We start from the raw sequence: 19877 nt of genomic DNA, 5'->3' as shown, positions 1-19877 counted from the left end.
CTACTCCCTTTCTACTTCTCTTCTTTTTCCCTATTCCATTACATTCACTCTTCTCTCCTTGTCTACTCTCTCTTCTCCCTTTCCATTCACTTTCTTCTTCTCCTTTGTCTATCTCTTCACTTTCATTACTCTCTTTCCTTACATACTTTCTCCGTTATCCCTTTCATTACCTTCTCTCTTCTCCCTTTTCATTCTTCTTTCTCTTTCGATTACTCTCTCTCTCTCCTATTTATTTACTTCGCTTCTCTTCATTACTTCTCCTTCTCCTTTAGTTACATTTCTCTCTCCACTTAACTCTACTTCTCGCTTCATTATCATTACTTTCGTCCCTTATCCTCTCTTTCTATTAATTCTCCTTCTGTCCTTTCATATTCTCCTCATTGCTTCCTCTCTTCATTACTTCTGTCTTCCCTTTCATTACTCTCTCTCTCTCCCTTTCATACTCTCTCTCTCCTTCATTACTTCTCTCTTCTCCCTTCGCATTACTCTCTCTTCTCCCTTTTCATTCTCTTTCTCCCTTCATTATTCTTCTCTTTTTCTTCGTCTCCCTTTCATATACTTCTCTCTTCTCCCTTTCATTACTTCTCTTTCTCCTTCTTACTTCTCATTTCTTCTTCTCATTACTCTTCTTCATCCTTTCATTGTATCTTCTCCTTTCATTACTTCTCTCTTCTCCTTTATTACTCTCTCTTCTCCCTTTCATTACTTCTCCTTCTTCTCCCTTTCATTACTTCTCTCTTTCCCTTTCATTACTTCTCCTCTTCTCCCTTTCATTACTTTCTCTCTTCTCCCTTTCATACTTCCTCTTCTCCTCTTCCACTTACTTCTCTCTCCCTTTCATTACTTCTCTTTCCCTTTCACTACTTCTTTCTCCTTTTCATACTTCTCTCTTACTCCCTTTCATTACTTCCTCTCTCTCCCTTTCATCTTACTATCTCTGCTCCTTCATTTCCTCTTCCACCTTTCATACTTCTCTCTTCTCCTTTCATACTTCACTCTTCCCCTTCATTACTTTCTCTCATTCTCCCTTCTACTTCCTCCTATATCTCTTCCCTTCACTTACTTCCTGCTTCATTCTCCCTTCATTACTTTTCTTCTCCCTTTCTTACTTCTCTCCTCTCCCTTTCATTCTCTCTTCTCTCTCCCTCTTCATACTTTCTCTCTTCTCCCTTTCATCTACTCTTCTTCCTTCATACTTTTCTCTTCTCCCTTCAATTATTCTCTCTTCTCCTTTCATTATTCTTCTCTCCTTCATATCTCCTCTTCCCATTTCACTTCTCTCTTCTCCCTCATACTTCTCTCTTCTCCCTTCATACTCTTCTCTTCTCCTTTACATTACTTCTCTTCTCCTCTCTTCTCTTCTTCTCCCTTTTCTTACTTCTCTTCTTCTCCTTTCACTTCTCTCTTCTCCCTTCATTACTTCTCTTCTTCTCCCTTTCATTACTCTCTCTTCTCCCTTTCATCTTCTTCTCTTATTCTCCCTTTCATTACTCTCTCTTCTCCTCTTCATACTTCCTCTCTTCTCCTTTCATTACTCTCTCTTTCTCCCTTTCATTACTTCTCTCTCTTCCCCTTCATTACTTCTCTCTTTCCTCATTACTCTCTCTTCTCCTTTCTACTTCCTCTGCTCCTTCATTACTTCTTCTCTCCCTTTATTACCTCTCTCTCATCTCTTTCATTCTATCTTCTTCTCCCTTCATTACTTCTCTCTCCTTCATTATCTCCTTTCCTTCTTCATCTTTCTCCCTTCTTACTTCTCCTCTTATATCCCTTTCATCTTTCTCTTCTTCCTTCCTTTCAATACTTACTCTTCTTCTCCCCCTTTCATATTCTCTCTCCCTCTTCATCACTTCTCTATTCTCCCTTTCATTACTTCTCTCTTCTCCTTCACTTACTCTCTCTCTTCTCCCTCTTCTTTACTTCTCTCTTCTCCCTTTCATTACTTCTCTCTCTCCTTTCATTACTTCCTCTCTTCCCTTTTCATTACTTCTCTTTCTCCTTTCATTATCTCTCTCTCTTCTCCTTTCTACTTACTTCTCTCCCTTCATTACTTCTCTCTTTTCCTTTCATTACTTTCTTCTTCTCTCTCTTTCATTACTTCTCTCTTCTCCTTTTCATCTCTCTTCTCCCTTTCATTACTTCTCTCTTCCTTTCATACTTCCTCTTTCCCTTTGCAATACTTCTTCTTCTCTTCTCTTTCATCTTTCCTCTCTTTCATTCTCGTGTTCCTAATTACTTCTCTTCTTCTCCCTGTCAATTACTGTCTCATCTCTTCTCCCTCATATTCTCTTCTCCCCTTGGAGAAGAGAGAAGTAATGAAAGGGAGAAGAGAGAAGTAATAGTAGAAAACAAAAAGTCAGAACAGCACATCTCCTATTTTAGTTTGGTGTGATTTTCTACTCACAGAATTGGCCAGTAGTTTCTTACTGGCCTCTCCGACTGTTCTTATAGCGTTGTCCACATCTCTCTGTCCAGGCAGGCAGTTCACACTCCTGTTCAGGGCCTGGGATACAGCCTTGGCCACCTGTACACAACCAAACACATTCAAATAGAAGCATTTCGTAGGTGGATATGATGTTTCCTAAGGTCTTTCATAGAAGCACAGTCTTGGCTGTTGATGGGTTTACATTCTAATAGTGAGCGCTTTGTGTATTGGCAACAAATATCCAAAAGTATAAAACCTGACAGACTGTCTGACTTTCTCTGACTGACCTGTGCCAGTCTCTGCTGGCTGTCAGGATCTCCCGGCTTGGCGATGGCTCTCTTGGTCTCTTCGATCAGATTGGCCGACTTGTCCATAACGTCACCAGCGCAGTCCAGCATGGCGTTGCGGGCCTGAGGGTCGGCGGTCGTCGCGGCAACCCCACGGGCGGCCGAGGCCAGAGCGCGCAATGCCTGAGCCACGTCTCTGGCTGCCATACCTGAGAGAGAGGGGACAAAGCATGAGTACCATCTGTCTCCACTAGAGGGTGCTCCTGAGTCTTCCTTACTCCCACCAGATACATTTTTAGGCTTTAATGCTGTCAGACACATTATATACTATACTCAGCGCACATGGCTGAGAGCTTCATGATCCTTTTATTATCTGAGCTACATTCTTTATTTTTACATACTTCAGTAAGTTACCTCTAGGCCAGGGCTCTCCAACCCTGTTCCCAGAGAGCGTAGAAAAAAGTAAAAATAAAGAAAAACCCTTGAATGAGTAGGTGCGTCCAAACTTTTGACTGGTACTGCAGTTCTCGTTAGCCTGGGTGACCCGTGTTCACTACTGTTTAGCTACCATGTGTAGTCTCGTTGCCCTGAAGAGTGAACCAGTTTGTACACCTACTGTAGTTTACCTGTTTTTGTAGGTTCTCGGTTGCCCTGTGGTGACCAGTTTGTACCACTACTTGTAGTACCCTTAATATTTTCTCGTTGCCCTGGGTGACCAGTTGGTTATACTACTAATGCTAGTTACCTGTGTAGTTCTCGTTGCCCTGGCGGTGACCTTTGTTCACTACTGTAGCTACCATGCTGTAGTTCCGTTGCCGCTAGGTTGGGACCAGTTTGGTCACACTACCTGTACTGTTACCTGTGTAGTTCTGCGTTAGCCCTGGGTGAACCAGTTTGTACACTACTGTAGCATACCGTGTGTAGATCTTCGCGTTGCCTGTGGACCAGTTTTGTATCACTAACTGTTAGCTACCTGTGTTGTTCTCCGTTTGCGCTGAGGTGGACCAGTTTGTACACTTACTGTAGCTACCTGTGTAGTTCTCGTTGCCCTGCGTGAACCAGTTTGTACACTACTGTAGTACCTTTTGGTAAGTCTACAGGTTGCCGCTGTGAGTGACCAGTTTGTTCACTACTGCTAGTTACCTGGTTGTAGTTCTCGTTTCCCTGGGTGACAGTTTGTACACTACTGTAGCTACCTTGTATTCTGTCGTTGCCCTGGTGACCAGTTTGTTATTACTACTGTAGTTACCTGTGTAGTTCTCGTTGCCCTGGGTGACCAGTTTGTTCACTACTGTAGTTACCTGTGTAGTTCTCGTTTCCCTGGGTGGCCTCACTCAGCAGCTGGGCGATGGCAGAGCTCACAGCCTTAGTGCTGTTGCCCACGTCCTGAGAGCACTTCTCCAGCTGCAAAAACACACACACACACACACACACACAATAAGACACAATGCACATACTTCCACTTGTATAATTCTTATCTTCACACACAAACAAATTAAATAAAGTAACATGAGTAGGAGTGAGTGGTCAAGAATCCTAATTATTCCTACTGTACGGTATATCAGGTTTCATTTTACAGACTGCTCTCTGCGTGTGTGTTCGTAAGTGTCTGCACTGTGGTTGGAATTCTCACAGTCTGGTACTTGTAATCATCATGTAGGCACAGACCCATAGATGGGTGCTGAGGCATGATTCATGATTCTGTGGTGGGTGTTGACATCAGCCTACCTACCTGATTCTGTGGTGGGTGTTGACACCAGCCTACCTACCGCTGTGCATGTGGCTACAAGTTTAGTTTAGTTTAATAGGATCATTAGTTACTGCAAATGTGCCAGCTACTCTCCCTGGGGTCCACACAAAACATACAAATACATGAAAATACAGAACAGTAATAGACAACTAATTACAATAAATTCAAACTAGAAATAAAACAAGAGTTGTATATATAGGAATATATACATATTCATATTGTTATATACAGTACAATCAGATCTTTAGAAATAGGAGAGGCGCTGTGATCATGTATTTTATATCTGTTTTTTAAGCTAACAAACTTGCCTGAGTAACTTCTGGTAGCAGTCATTTCACCATAACATACTCTATAGATAACTGAGTAACTTCTGGTAGCAGACATTCCACCATAACATGACTCTATAGATAACTGAGTAACTTCTGGTAGCAGATCATTCCACCATTAAATGACTCTAATAGATAACTGAGTAACTTTCTGTAGCAGATATTCCACCACATACATGACTCTATAGATAACTTAAGTAAGATCTGTTTAATGGTTTGGGCACCGTTAAGGAACCATAGTGGGTGTGTCTGGTGAGGTATGTCTGTCTGTTTAAAATAGATTTAAAAGAAGTGTTAAGCGCATTTTCAGCAACAAATGTTTCTTGAAGACTAGAAGAGATGTACATTTTTCCTCAACCATGAAAAACTATCACGCAAGTTGTTCATGTTAGTTCTGTGTGTGCAGTTCAGAGTAAAGCGWACTGCTTTGTCGTGAGCCAGCGGCAGCTTTGCTGCACTTGACCATATTACCAGACGGTAATCAGGTTGGGACCAGACCACAGCCTGAACAACTAGTACAGTTCATTTTTGTGTCAAAAATGCAACATATATTTTATAAAACAGACATTCTTCTCCCCATCTTCAACAACTACTTTGTCAATATGACTTGACCATGATAACTGACCATCCAATGTTATATCTAGGAGTTCAGCTTCTTCAACTTCCTCAGTGGCCACACCCTTTACACACAACTCCTCTTGAGGTTTAGGTGTTAGAGAATGTTTTGAACCAAATACAATGCCTTTAGTTTTAGATGTATTTAAGACCCGTTTCTTGTTAATTACCCATTTTGACACTGACTGCAACTCCCTGCTAAGAGTGTCAGTGAGCTCACTGGCTAGAGGTGCTGATGTGTAGAGTGTTCAATCATCAGCATTCGTAGTCATTTTAGCTTCTTGTAAGACCAGTGGCAAATAATTGGTAAAAATAGAGAAGAGGAACGGCCCAAGGTAACTGCCCTGAGGGACACCGCACTGTAGATTTCTGATGTTAGAGACGCTTCCATTGAAGAACACTCTCTGGGTTCTATTGGATAAATAACTCTCCAACCATGTGACGGCAGGTGATGTAAAGTTTTTTTCCCCAATAACAATTTATGATCAATAACATCAAAGGCTGCACTGAAATCTAACAATACAGCTCCAACTATTTGTATTTTGAATTTATTAAGGATCCCCATTAGCTGCTGTCAAAGCAGAAGCTACTCCTTCTGGGGTCCAGCAACATTAAAATGTTATATAGAGTTTAAAATAGTACATAACATTCCATAACACTATCATGTGATTATCCATTTCTTTTAGCCACTCATCTTATTATACATTTATTTTAGCCAGTCATCTGTGTCAGTGCAGTACAAGTTGAGTGCCCTTCCCCATATGCATGCTGAAAGTCAGTAGTTCATTTGTCACAAGTTATTCCTGTCACATGACTTGTGACAGGAAGACCGTGGGAGAGATGGGTTGTGTGTGTACACTTGGTGCTGTATAATATGCATACTGTTGAACAACTTGTGGTTAGCTTGCATGTACAGTACTGTGTGTTTGTGAAAATGTGTGTATTTGGGCATGTGCTTGCCATCTACTAGGGCAGGGGTGTGTGTGTGGTGTGTGGTGTGTGAAACTTCCTGCTAGCCTACAAGCACAGTACGCATACGGCATATGCAAGGTGTATTGTGTGTGTGTGTGTGTGTGTGTGTCAAACTTCCTGCTAGGCTACAAGCACAGTACGCATATGGCATATGCAAGGCGTACTGTGTGTGTATTGTGTGTGTGTGTGTGTGTGTGTGTGTGTGACTCTCACCGTCTCTCCGGGCAGGGGTTTGAGTTTGCCATCGCCAGCTGAGGCCTTGGCCTCCACCATGTCTTTCTCCAGGCCTCGGACCACCGTCAGAGCATTGTCGATCTCCAGAGGACCACATGCTTCCTGTGCCTGGATCACATGACAGGACGTCAACACAGGAAGTGGAGAAAGGGAAGACAGAACAGAATAGGGACCCCATATTGGGCAAGACCGGGCCTGCTAAACCTCTAACTCTAGTGCTATATTACCGTGGTGTTACTCAAGTTAGCTATGGAGTGAGCTAGCTAATTCCAACTGGCTAAACTGCTAACACAGTGTGTCAGCTAGTTACGGAGCAAGCTACTGTAGCTAGCTAATTCCACTAGCTAAACTGCTAACACAGTATTTTAGCTAGTTACAGGGCAAGCTACTGTAACTCGCTAATTTCTCAAACTAAACCGCTAATACAGTGTTTCAGCTAAATGGAGCAAGCTAGCTAGCTAATTCCACTAGCGAAAGCGCTAACAAGGTCAAACAACAGGTCCTTGTTGAGTGCGTTTGGGGGGTGTTTGGTACCTTCTGTGCGGCCGTGCGGAGCTCGGCAAGGGCAGTGGCCAGGTTCTTGGCACACTGGCTGAGTTGCATGGCAGAGGCCTGGTCGCCAATGGTAGGTACTGTGGCCTTGGCAGCCGCCACCATCTTGGCACCAGGCTGAGGGCGGAGTGGATGGAGGAAGGAAAGGSTTAACTTGTTTATTTCTACAAAGGTGCATGCTACTAAAACATTGTTCCGGTGTAGTTTGTAATAAATCAAATTGGCTACAGTAGATTTCAGAGGACAAGCTTCCTTGTTTTGTGTCATATTCCTTTTAGGCAAGCATCCTTCTTTGTGAAAGTATATCAGAATCAGAAGAAAAAAAACATTATGAGTGCAGGGCAGAGATGAGGGTCTCACCAGGAGGAAGTTCTGGCCGGCCCCGATGAGGGTGAGCTGGGCACTGGGGCTGTCGGGCTGGGACTGGCTGCCACGCACCCCCTGGACCAGCTGAGGGATCTGGTCTGCCACCACCTGACACACACACCAACAGATCGGCCACTTAATGACACTATCAACCAACCAATCAAATGGAAAATGTGTAGTTCGGTCAAGGTAAAAACAATAACATACACTTAAACACACACACTATCAAAATCACAATGCTCTATTCTCATTCTTACAGTGCAATGAAGCAATCACTGCTTACATGACTGCATACATCACTGCTCACATGACTGCATACATCACTGCATACATGGCAAATCACAAGCTCAGTGTATAGAAAGGGGATATTTCCACACTCATGTTCAGAGTACAATGAAGAACACCTGAACTACAATCTAACTCTGGCAAAGTCAAAAATGGCAAAGTCAAAAATATTTTCTTTGAGATTTACTACAGTAATTGTACCCCTGAGAGAGAAAAAKAAAAWTAGAAAGAGAGAGAGCGAGAGAGAGAAAAAGAGAGCGAGAGAAAATTTGAGAAGGCATGACACTCGTACTCAGTGACCTATGCCTGACCCCACAGGACCAGAAACCAGGAAGAGTGATGGTTGGGTTGTCATGGCAGCGGAGCTCTCACCTTGCAGCTCTGGACGAGCTGCTGCTGGGCTGCTGGGTTCTTATTGGACGAGGCGGCGTGCTGGGCGGCGGCTATAGTCTGAGTGGCGGCCGCGGCGGCCTGCTTGGCTGCGTTCTGACAGGAAACGAAGTGTGAAGAAAAAAAAAAGACTGTCAGTTTAGTTTCAACTTAGGTTTCCAAACCGATGTGCTTGCTAACTAACACCAGGGTTGGTTAATTTCAGCAATGCATACATTAAGGTTAAGTTTATCAAATTTGTCAAATGCAAGCAATAAAACAAATCAATCTTAGCAATCATGATGCTGCGCACAAATAATCAAAATGACAGGCTACTTTGACACTGACATCAATAAAAACATCCTTGTCTTGAATCCATCAATAGTGAGCTGTGTGTGCAGACACACATATTGTAGGCTACAACCTGAGGAGGAAATTATCATCCTAAAACTGCTTTCCAGTTTCACTGACTCAGCCGATGATGCACCGGTCACTTGCCGGTGATGGCTGATGCGTTCGTGCCAAAAGCCTGTCTCTCTTGCTTTACTTTGTAAACAATATTTGGAAGTTGATCTAATATTTTGGTAGCCTACAGCATACGGATTAGCCTCTTCTCTTTTCAGCAGTAGACATTTGCTTTCCAACCTGTGATTTCCCACGATTGTAATATTGCGGAAGGCTTGTTTTGCTGTTCACTGACAGATTCACCGCCAGTCATAAGTTCTGCTTAGGCAAGTCAGACAGTCATAAGTTCTGTTTAGTTCTGCATCTTGCCTATGCCGTTCGGCCAACGCTCATTCATATATCTTTATGTACATATTCTTATTCATCCCTTTACACTTGTGTGTATAAGGTAGTTGTCRTGAAATTGTTAGATTACTTGTTAGATATTACTGCATGGTCGGAACTAGAAGCACAAGCATTTCGCTACACTCGCATTAACATCTGCTAACCATGTGTATGTGACAAATAACATTTGATTTAGACAAGTCAGACAGTCATAAGTTCTGTTTAGACAAGTCAGACAGTCATAAGTTCTGCTTAGACAAGTCACGGCCATTCATAAGTTCTGCAAACCTCCCTCTCAGTTACAAAGCTCTTTTGTGGGCCTACGATATAACTTATCACTAGGGCAGCATCCCACATAACACCCTGTTTCCTTACATATGRCTCTGGTCAAAAGTAGCGCACTATGGGCCCTGTGGGCTTTGGTCAAAAGTAGTGCACTACATAGGGAACAGGGTGCTATTTGGGACGCATCCTAAAAGAACTAGCTGCTGGGCACCAGCAGATGGTGGTTGTATGGCAAGAGAGAGGTGGTTGTTGGCAGAGAGAGAGTGGTTGTATGGCAGAGAGAGAGGTGGTTTGTATGGCAGAGAGAGGTGGTTGTATGCCGAGAGAGGTGGTTGTATGGCAGAGAGAGGTGGTTGTATGGCAGACAGAGAGAGTTGGTTGTATGGCAGAGAGAGAGGTGTTGTATGGCAGAGAGAGAGGTGGTGGTATGGCAGAGAGAGAGATGGTTGAATGGCAGAGAGAGAGGTGGTTGTATGGGCAGAGAGAGAGGTGGTTGTATGCAGAGAGAGAGGTGTTGTTATGGCAGAGAGACGAAGTGTTGTATGGCAGAGAGAGAAGTGGTTGTTATGGCAGAGAAGAGGTGGTTGTATGGAAGAGAGAGGTGGTTTATGGAAGAGAGAGGTGGTTGTATGGCAGAGAGAGAGGTGGTTGTAATGGCAGAGAGTAGAGGTGGTTGTATGGCAGAGAGAGGGTTGGTATGGCAAGAGGAGTTGGTTGTATGGCAGAGAGAGAGTGGTTGTATGGCAAGAGAGAGAAGTGGTTTTTATGGCAGTGGGAGAGCAAGAGAGGTGGTTGTATGGCAGAGAAGAGAGGGTGTGTATGGCAGAGAGAGTTGGTTGTATATGGAAGAGAGAGGTGGTTGTTATGGCAGAGAGAGGTGGTTGTATGGCAGAGAGAGGGTGGGTGTATGGCAGAGATAGGTGGTTGTACGGCAGAGAGAGGTGATTGAACATGCAGCTGATATTATTTTTATGTAACCTTTATTTAACGAGGCAAGGTTAAGAACAAATTCTTATTTACAATGGACGGCCTACCCGCCAAACCCTAACCCGGACAACGCTGGGCCAATTGTGCGCCGCCCTATGGGACTCCCAATCACGGCCGGTTGTGATACAGCCTGGAATCGAACCAGGGTCTGTAGTAACGCCTCTAGCACTGAGATGCAGTGCCTTAGACCGCTGCACCACTCAAGGGCTTCTTACTTATTTGGCTGTTATGGGAAGCCACCTTTTACGCTACTGCTACTCTCTGTTCATCATATATGCATAGTCACTTTAACCATACCTACATGTACATACTACCTCAATCAGCCTGACTAACCGGTGTCTGTAGCCTTGCTACTCTTATTTTCAAATGTATTTTTACTGTCGTTTTATTTCTTTACTTACCTACACACACACACACACACCTTTTTTTCGCACTATTGGTTAGAGCCTGTAAGTAAGCATTTCACTGTAAAGGTCTACACCTGTTGTATTCGGCGCACGTGACAAATAAACTGATTTGATTTGACTTGTGTGGTTGCTATGAGAAGCCGAGATGTTTTATTATTTTTACTTCCATGAAAACAAGGCTTAACACAGAGAGACTAAGATACGTTTTCACTCTAGGGCTCTTGGGTAAGAGGCTTGAATCGAAAGTATATCCGCCTGTTTAAAAGACCCACCTCTTCTCCTAAAATTGTCTCTAACTTTTTACATCATAAACGGTTTGATATTCATGATACTGTCTTATTGATATTGCTGGAAAAKGAATTTTCACTCTAAAGAAGTGCCCATGTGTACCTTTAACTAGTACCTTTAACTAGAGCCTGTTTGTTGTGGAGGTCAGGTGGTCTTGAAAAACTCCTGGCCCTAGTAGTAATGTGTAATGTTAAAATATCTAAATGGCCATACACTTTGAAAGTCAGCATTTCCCCTAGTTGAATTTCCAGGCGGAAAGTACCAGTCTCTTTTAAGCAGTGGGGTGTAACAAAGTTAGGAGGGGGGCCCACCCAATCCAATCTATATAACGACAGGAGAAACACTGGTTGAGATCCAGTAATATCAAGAGAAGGATGTCTGACTGTGTCCTCACCTCCAGCTTGTTGACCAGCCTCTTCTTGATGGCATTCTGGGCRGCCGCGTTGGTGGCCATGCGTAGACCCTCTGCTGCCTCCCTCAGTCTCTGCTGCTGCTCCTCACTGTCCGGGTTGGCGGCTGCGCCCTGCACACACATCAGCACGTTAATGTCACAAGTGGGATMTGAACCCCGGTCTCCCGCTRGGGAAACCAGCATCATAACCATTAGACCAAGAGGATATTCCACCCGCATGCGAGCACACTGAGGAAGTTGCTAACTAAAACCTCAATACAGCAGACTTAAACTTAAATAAGACTAAACAACTATTTTTTTTTAAACACAGAAACGATGCCTGTCCCCCGTTCCACCAGCTCTGTTCCATATGAGCTACTGTTCCCATCCTGTCCCCCGTTCCACCAAGGTCTGTTCCACATGAGCTACTGTTCCCATCCTGTCCCCCGTTCCACCAAGGTCTGTTCCACATGAGCTACTGTCCCATCCTGTCCCCGTTCCACCAAGGCTGTTCCACATGAGCTACTGTTCCCATCCTGTCCCCCGTTCCACCAAGGTCTGTTCCACATGAGCTACTGTTCCCATCCTGTCCCCGTTCCACCAAGGTCTGTTCCACATGAGCTACTGTTCCCATCCTGTCCCCCGTTCCACCAGGTCTGTTCCATGAGCTACTGTTCCCAATCCCCCCTGTCCCCCGTTCCACCAAGGTCTGTTCCACATGAGCTACGTTCCCATCCTGTCCCCCGTTCCACCAAGGTCTGTTCCACATGAGCTACTGTTCCCATCCGTCCCCCGTTCCACCAAGGTCTGTTCCACATGAGCTACTGTTCCCATCCTGTCCCCCGTTCCACCAAGGTCTGTTCCACATGAGTTACTGTTCCCATCCGGTCCCCCGTTCCACCAGGTCTGTTCCACATGAGCTACTGTTCCCATCCTGTCCCCCGTTCCACCAAGGTCTGTTCCACATGAGCTACTGTTCCCATCCGGTCCCCCGTTCCACCAAGGTCTGTTCCATAGAGCTACTGTTCCCATCCTGTCCCCCGTTCCACCAAGGTCTGTTCCACATGAGTTACTGTTCCCATCCGGTCCCCCGTTCCACCAAGGTCTGTTCCATATAGCTCTGTTCCCATCCGGTCCCCGTTCCACCAAGGTCTGTTCACATGAGCTACTGTTCCCATCCGGTCCCCGTTCCACAAGGTCTGTTCCATATGAGCTACTGTTCCCATCCTGTCCCCGTCCACCAAGGTCTGTTCCACATGAGCTACTGTTCCCATCCGGTCCCCGTTCCCACCAAGGTCTGTTCCATGAGTTACTGTTCCCATCCGGTCCCCCGTTCCACCAAGGTCTGTTCCACATGACGTTGTTCCCATCCGGTCCCCGTTCACCGTTGAGGATTTATGGCGTGGCTGAAGGAATGGAGAGGCCCTTTTAGGAGCTGTGTGTGTGTGTGTGGTGTGTGTGTGTGTGTGTGTGTGTGTGTGTGTGTGTGTGTGTGTGTGTGTGTGTGTGTGTGTGTGTGTGTGTGTGTGTGTGTGTGTGTGTGTGTGTGTGCCATAGTTTCTGTGTTTAAAAATAGTTGTTTAGTCTTATTTAAGTTTAAGTCTGCTGTTTGAGGTTTAGTTAGCAACTTCCTCAGTGTGCTCGCATGCGGGTGGAATATCCTCTTGGTCTAATGGTTATGATGCTGGTTTCCAGCGGGAGACCGGGGTTCAATCCCACTTGTGACATTAACGTGCTGATGTGTGTGCAGGGCGCAGCCGCCAACCCGGACAGTGAGGAGCAGCAGCAGAGCTGAGGGAGGCAGCAGGGTCTACGCATGGCACCACGCGGCGCCCAGAATGCCATCAAGAGAGGCTGGTCCACAGCTGGAGGTGAGGACACAGTCAGACATCCTTCTCTTGATATTACTGGATCTCAACCAGTGTTTCTCCTGTCGTTATATAGATTGGATTGGGTGGGCCCCCCTCTAACTTTGTTACACCACTGCTTAAAAGAGACTGGTCTTTCCGCCTGGAAATTCACTAGGGGAAATGCTGACTTTCAAGTGTATGGCCATTTAGATATTTTAACATTACACATTACTACTAGGGCCAGGAGTTTTTCAAGACCACCTGACTCCACAACAAACAGGCTCTAGTTAAAGGTACTAGTTAAAGGTACACATGGGCACTTCTTTAGAGTGAAAATTCTTTTCCAGCAATATCAATAAGACAGTATCATGAATATCAAACCGTTTATGATGTAAAAAGTTGAGACAATTTTAGGAGAAGAGGTGGGTCTTTAAACAGGCGGATATACTTTCGTTCAAGCCTCTTACCCAAGAGCCCTAGAGTGAAAACGTATCTTAGTCTCTCTGTGTTAAGCCTTGTTTTCATGGAAGTAAAAATAATAAAACATCTCGGCTTCTCATAGCAACCACACAAGTCAAATCAACATCAGTTTATTTGTCACGTGCGCCGAATACAACAGGTGGTAGACCTTACAGTGAAATGCTTACTTACAGGCTCTAACCAATAGTGCGGAAAAAAGGTGTGTGTTGTGTGTAGGTAAGTAAAGAAATAAAACACAGTAAAAAATACATTTGATAAGAGTAGCAAGGCTACAGACACCGGTTAGTCAGGCTGATTGAGGTAGTTTGTACTGTAGGTTGTTTAAAGTGACTATGCATATATGATGACAGAGAGTAGCAGTGCGTAAAAGGTGGCTTCCATAACAGCCAATAAGTAAGAAGCCTTGAGTGGTGCAGCGGCTAAGGCACTGCATCTCAGTGCTAGAGGCGTTACTACAGACCCTGGTTCGATTCCAGGCTGTATCACAACCGGCCGTGATTGGAGGTCCCATAGGCGGCGCACAATGGCCGCAGCGTTGTCCGGGTTAGGGTTTGGCGGGGTAGGCCGTCATTGTAAATAGAATTTGTTCTTAACCTTGCCTGTTAAAAAAGGTTACATAAAAATAAATATCAGCTGCATGTTCAAGTCACTCTCTCTGCGTACAACACCTACCTGCAACACGCCTCTCTCTGCGCATACAACCACCTCTCTCTGCCATACAACCACTCTCTCTTCCATACACCACTCTCCTCTGCATACAACCACCTCTCTCTCTGCCATACAACCACTCCTCTGCCATACAACCACTCTCTCTCTGCCATACAACCACTTCTCTCTCGCCATCCACCACTTCTTCTCTGCCATAAACCACTCTCTCTCTGCCATACAACCACTCTCTCTCTGCCATACACCACCTCTCTCTCTGCCATACAACACCTCTCTCTCTGCCATACACCACCTCTCTCTTCCATACAACACTTCTCTCATACAACCACCTCTTCTGCCATACAACCACTTCTCTCTCTCATACAACCATCTCTCTCTGCCATACAACACCTTCTCTCTGCATACCCACCTCTCTCTCTGCCATACAACCACCTCTCTCTCTGCCATTCACATCTTCCTTTGCCAATCCACCACCTCTCTCTCTGCCATACAACCACTCTCTCTCTGCCATACAACCACTCTCTTCTGCCAACACCTCTCTCTGCCATACAACCACCTCTCTCGCCATACAACCACCTCTCTCCGCCATACAAACCACCTCTCTCTCTGCCATACACCACCTCTCTCTCTCATACAAACCACCTCTCTCTCTGCCATACAACCACCTACTGCTGGTTGCCCATGCAGCTAGTTCTAGGATGCGTCCCAAAATAGCACCCTGTTCCCTATGTGTGCACTACTTTTGACCAAAGCCCACCGGGCCCATAGTGCGCTACTTTTGACCAGAGCCATATGTAAGGAAACAGGGTGTTTATGTGGGATGCTGCCCTAGTGTTAACGTGATATCGTAGGCCCACAAAACGAGCTTTGTACCTGAGAGGGAGGTGCAGAACTTATGAATGGCGTGACTTGTCTAAGCAGAACTTATGCTGTCTGACTTGTCTAAACAGCATATGACTGTCTGACTTGTCTAAATCATGTTATTTTGTCACATACACATGGTTAGCAGATGTTAATGCGAGTGTAGCGAAATGCTTGTGCTTCTAGTTCGCCCATGCAGTAATGATCTAACAAGTAATCTAACATTTCATGACACCTACCTTATACACACAAGTGTAAAGGGGATAATAGAATATGTACATAAAGAGTATATGAATGAGCGTTGGCCGAACGCAATAGGCACGATGCAGAACTAAACAGACTTATGACTGTCTGACTGCCTAAGCAGAACTTATGACTGGCGGTGAATCTGTCGTGAACAGCAAACAAGCCTTCCGCAATATTACAATCGTGGGAGAAGCCGGTTGGAAAGCGCAAATGTTCTACTGCTGAAAAGAGAAGAGGCTAATCCGTATGCTGTAGGCTAACCAAATATTAGATAACTTCCAAATATTGTTTACAAGTAAAAGCAAGAGGAGACAGGCTTTTGGCACGAACGCATCAGCCATCACCGGCAAGTGGACGGTGCATCATCGGCTGAGTCAGTGAACTGGAAAGCATTTTAGGATGATAATTCCTCCTCAGGTTGTAGCCTACAATATGTGTGGTCTGCACACACACCTCACTATTGATGGATTCAAGACAAGGATGTTTTCTATTGATGTCAGTGTCAAGTACGCTGTCATTTTGATTATTTGTGCGCAGCATCATGATTGCTAAGATTGATTTTGTTTTATTGCTTGCATTCTGATCAAATTTGATAAACTTAACCTTAATGTATGCATTGCTGAAATAACCCCCCTGGTGTTAGTTAGCAAGCACATCGGTTTTGGAAACCTAAGTTGAAACTAAACTGACAGTCTTTTTTTTTTTCACACTTCGTTTCCTGTCAAGAACGCGCCAAGCAGGCCGCCGCGGCCGCCACTCAGACATAGCCGCGCCAGCACGCCGCCTCGTCCAATAAGAACCCAGCAGCCAGCAGCAGCTCGTCCAGAGCTGCAAGGTAGAGCTCCGCTGCCATGAAAACCCAACCATCACTCTTCTGGTTTCTGGTCCTGTGGGGTCAGGCGAGTCACTGGAGTACGAGTGTCATGCCTTCTCAAATTTTCTCTCGTCTCTTTTTCTCTCTCTCGCTCTCTCTCTTTCTATTTTTCTTTTTCTCTCTCAGGGGTACAATTACTGTGTAAATCTCAAAGAAAATATTTTTGACTTTACCATTCTGAGTTAGATTGTAGTTCAGGTGTTTCTTCATTGTACTCTGAACATGAGTGTGGAAATATCCCCTTTCTATACACTGAGCTTGTGATTTACCATGTATGCAGTGATGTGACGCAGTGATGTATGCAGTCGATGTAGCCGAGTGATTGCTTCATTGCAACTGTAGAATGGAGAATAGAGCAGTTGATTTTGTAGTGTGTGTGTTTAAGTGTATGTTATTGTTTTTACCTTGACCGAACTACACACTTTCATTTGATTGGTTGGTTGATAGGTGTCATTAGTGGCCGATCTGTTGGTGTGTGTGTCAGGTGGTGGCAGACCAGATCCCTCAGCTGGTCCAGGGGCTGCGTGGCAGCCAGTCCCAGCCCGACAGCCCCCAGTGCCCAGCTCCAGCCCTCAATCGGGAAGCGGCCAGAACTTCCTCCTGGTGAGACCCTCATCTCTGCCCTGCACTCATAAGTTTTTTTTTCTTCTGACTTCTGATATACTTTTACAAAGAAGGATGCTTGCCTAAAAGGAATATCACACCAAACAAGGAAGCTTGTCCTCTGAAATCTCTGAGCCATATTGATTATTAGTACAACTACACACGGAACAATTTTTAGTAGCATGCATTTGTAGAAATAAACAAGTTAAACCCTTTCCTTCCTCCATCCATCTCGCCCTCAGCCTGGTGCCAAGATGGTGGCGGCTGCGCCCGGCCACAGTACCATACCATTGGCGACCAGGCCTCTGCCGCAACTCGCCAGTGTGCAAGCAACCTGGCCACTGCCTTGCCGAGCTCCGCACGGCGCACAGAAGTCCCAATACCCCCCAACGCACTCAACAAGGACCTGTTGTTTGACCTTGTTAGCGCTTCGCTAGTGGAATTGCTAGCTAGCTTGCTCCATTTAGCTGAAACACTGTTATTAGCGGTTTAGTTTGAGAAATTAGCGAGTTACAGTAGCTTGCCCTGTACGACTACTACTGGTGTTAGCAGTTTAGCTATGGATAGCTAGCTACAGTAGCTTGCTCCGTAACTAGCTGACACACTGTGTTAGCAGTTTAGCCAGTTGGATGCTAGCTCACTCCATAGCTAACTTGAGTAACACCACGTTAATATAGCACTAGAGTTAGAGGTTAGCAGGCCCGGTCTTGCCCAATATGGGGTCCCTATTCTGTTCTGTCTCCCTTTCTCACTTTCCTGTGTTAACGTCCTGTCATGTGATCCAGGCACAGGAAGCATGTGGTCCTCTGGAGATCGACAATGCTCTGACGGTGGTCCGAGGCCTGGAGAAAGACATGGGGGAGCCAAATGCTCAGCTGGCGTGGCAAACTCAAACCCCTGCCCGGAGAGACGGTGGAGAGTCTCACACACACACACACACACACACAATACACACAACAGTACCCTTGCATATGCCATATGCGTACTGTGCTTGTAGCCTAGCAGGAAGTTTGACACACACACACACACACACACAATCACCCTTGCATATGCCGTATGCGTACTGTGCTTGTAAGCTAGCAGGAAGTTTCACACACCCACACACCACAAACACACCCTGCCCTAGTAGATGGCAAGGCACATGCCAAATACACACTTTTTTCACAAACACACAGTATGTACATGCAAGCTAAACCACAAGTAGGTTCACACACCCCTCTCTCCACGGTCTTCCTGTCCCAAGCTCTTGACAGGAATAACTTGTGACAAATGAACTACTGACTTTCAGCATGCATATAGGGAAAGGGCACTCACTTGTACTGCACTGACACAGATGACTGGCTAAAGAATGTATAATAAGATGAGTGGCTAAAAGAAATGGATAATACATGATAGTGTTATGGAATGTTATGTACTATTTTTAAAACTCTATATAACATTTTAATGTTGCTGGACCCCAGAAGGAGTAGCTTCTGCTTTGACAGACAGCTTATGGGGATCCTTAATAAATTCAAAATACAAATAGTTGGAGCTGTATTGTTAGATTTCAGTGCAGCCTTTGATGTTATTGATCATAAATTGTTTATTGGGAAAAAAACTTTTACATCACCTGCCGTCACATGGTTGGAGAGTTTTTATCCAATAGAACCCAGAGAGTGTTCTTCAATGGAAGGTCTCTAACAGAAATCTACAGTGCGGTGTCCCTCAGGGCAGTTACCCTTGGGCCGTTCCTCTTCTCTATTTTTACCAATTATTTGCCACTGGTCTACAAGAAGCTAATGACTACGAATGCTGATGATTGAACACTCTACACATCAGCACCTCTAGCCAGTGAGCTCACTGACACTCTTAGCAGGGAGTTGCAGTCAGTGTCAAAATGGGTAATTAACAAGAACGGGTCTTAAATACATCTAAACCTAAAGGCATTGTATTTGGTTCAAACATTCTCTAACACCTAAACTCAAGAGGGAGTTTGTGTGTAAAGGGTGTGGCCACTGAGGAAGTTGAAGAAGCTGAACTCCTAGTAACATTGGTGGTCAGTTATCATGGTCAAGTCATATTGACAAAGTAGTTGTTGAAGATGGGGAGAAGAATGTATGTTTATAAAATATATGTTGCACTTTTTGACACAAAATGAACTGTATAGTTTGTTCAGGCTTGGTGTCGGTCCAACCTGATACCGTCCTGGTACTATGGTCAAGTGCAGCAAAGCTGCGCTGGCTCACGACAAAGCAGTACGCTTTACCCTGAACTCCACACACGAACTAACATGAACAAATGGTGCATTAGTTTTTCATGGTTGAGGAAAATGTACATCTCTATCTTTTTTAAGAAACATTTGTGTGTTGAAAATGCCTTCCACTTGTATAATCTATTTTAAACAGACAGACATACTTCACCAGACCACCACACACTATGTTCTTAACGGTGCCAAACATAAACAGATCTTCACTATATTATCTATAGAGTCAATGTTATGGTGGAATTGGCTCTGCTACCAGAAGTTACTCAGTTATCTAATAGAGTCTATGGTGGAATGATCTGTACCAGAAGTTCTCAGTTATCTATAGAGTCATGTTTATGGTGGAGATCTGCTTACCAGACAGTACTCAGTTATCTATAGAGTCATTTTATTGGTGAATGATCTGCTACCAGAAGTTCCTCAAAGTTAATCTATAGAGTCATGGGTGATGGTCGAATGATTTCCTACCAGAGTTACTCAGTTATCTTATAGAGTTCATGGTGGATGCTTGCTACCAGAAGTTTACTCAGTTATCTATAAAGTCATGGTGATGCTCTGCTACAGAAGTACCGTTATCTATAGAGTCATGGTGGAATGATCTGCTACAGAATTACTCATTATTCTAGAGTCATGTGGAATGCTCTGCTAAACAGAAGTTCCAGTTATTTAGAGTCAGGTGGAATGCTCTCTACAGAAGTTACTCAGTTATCTCTGAGTCATGTTATGG

At 44.6% G+C, this 19877-nt stretch overlaps 1 protein-coding gene across 1 annotated transcript in view; it reads right to left on the bottom strand.

The window, feature by feature from the left end:
* Window positions 1–19877, bottom strand: part of tln1 (talin 1) — a 167067-nt gene that overhangs the window by 111696 nt on the left and 35494 nt on the right. The window contains 8 exon segments of the mRNA XM_070442899.1: window positions 2405–2524; window positions 2713–2921; window positions 4014–4116; window positions 6589–6717; window positions 7144–7278; window positions 7522–7635; window positions 8185–8298; window positions 11332–11460. Coding sequence (XP_070299000.1) covers window positions 2405–2524; window positions 2713–2921; window positions 4014–4116; window positions 6589–6717; window positions 7144–7278; window positions 7522–7635; window positions 8185–8298; window positions 11332–11460 — 1053 coding nt within the window.

This window comes from Salvelinus sp. IW2-2015, linkage group LG4q.1:29, assembly GCF_002910315.2.
Source record: "Salvelinus sp. IW2-2015 linkage group LG4q.1:29, ASM291031v2, whole genome shotgun sequence".
NCBI lineage: Eukaryota > Metazoa > Chordata > Actinopteri > Salmoniformes > Salmonidae > Salvelinus > Salvelinus sp. IW2-2015.
Note: the sequence above shows the minus strand (reverse complement) of the source record. Positions and strands in the feature narration are given on the sequence as shown.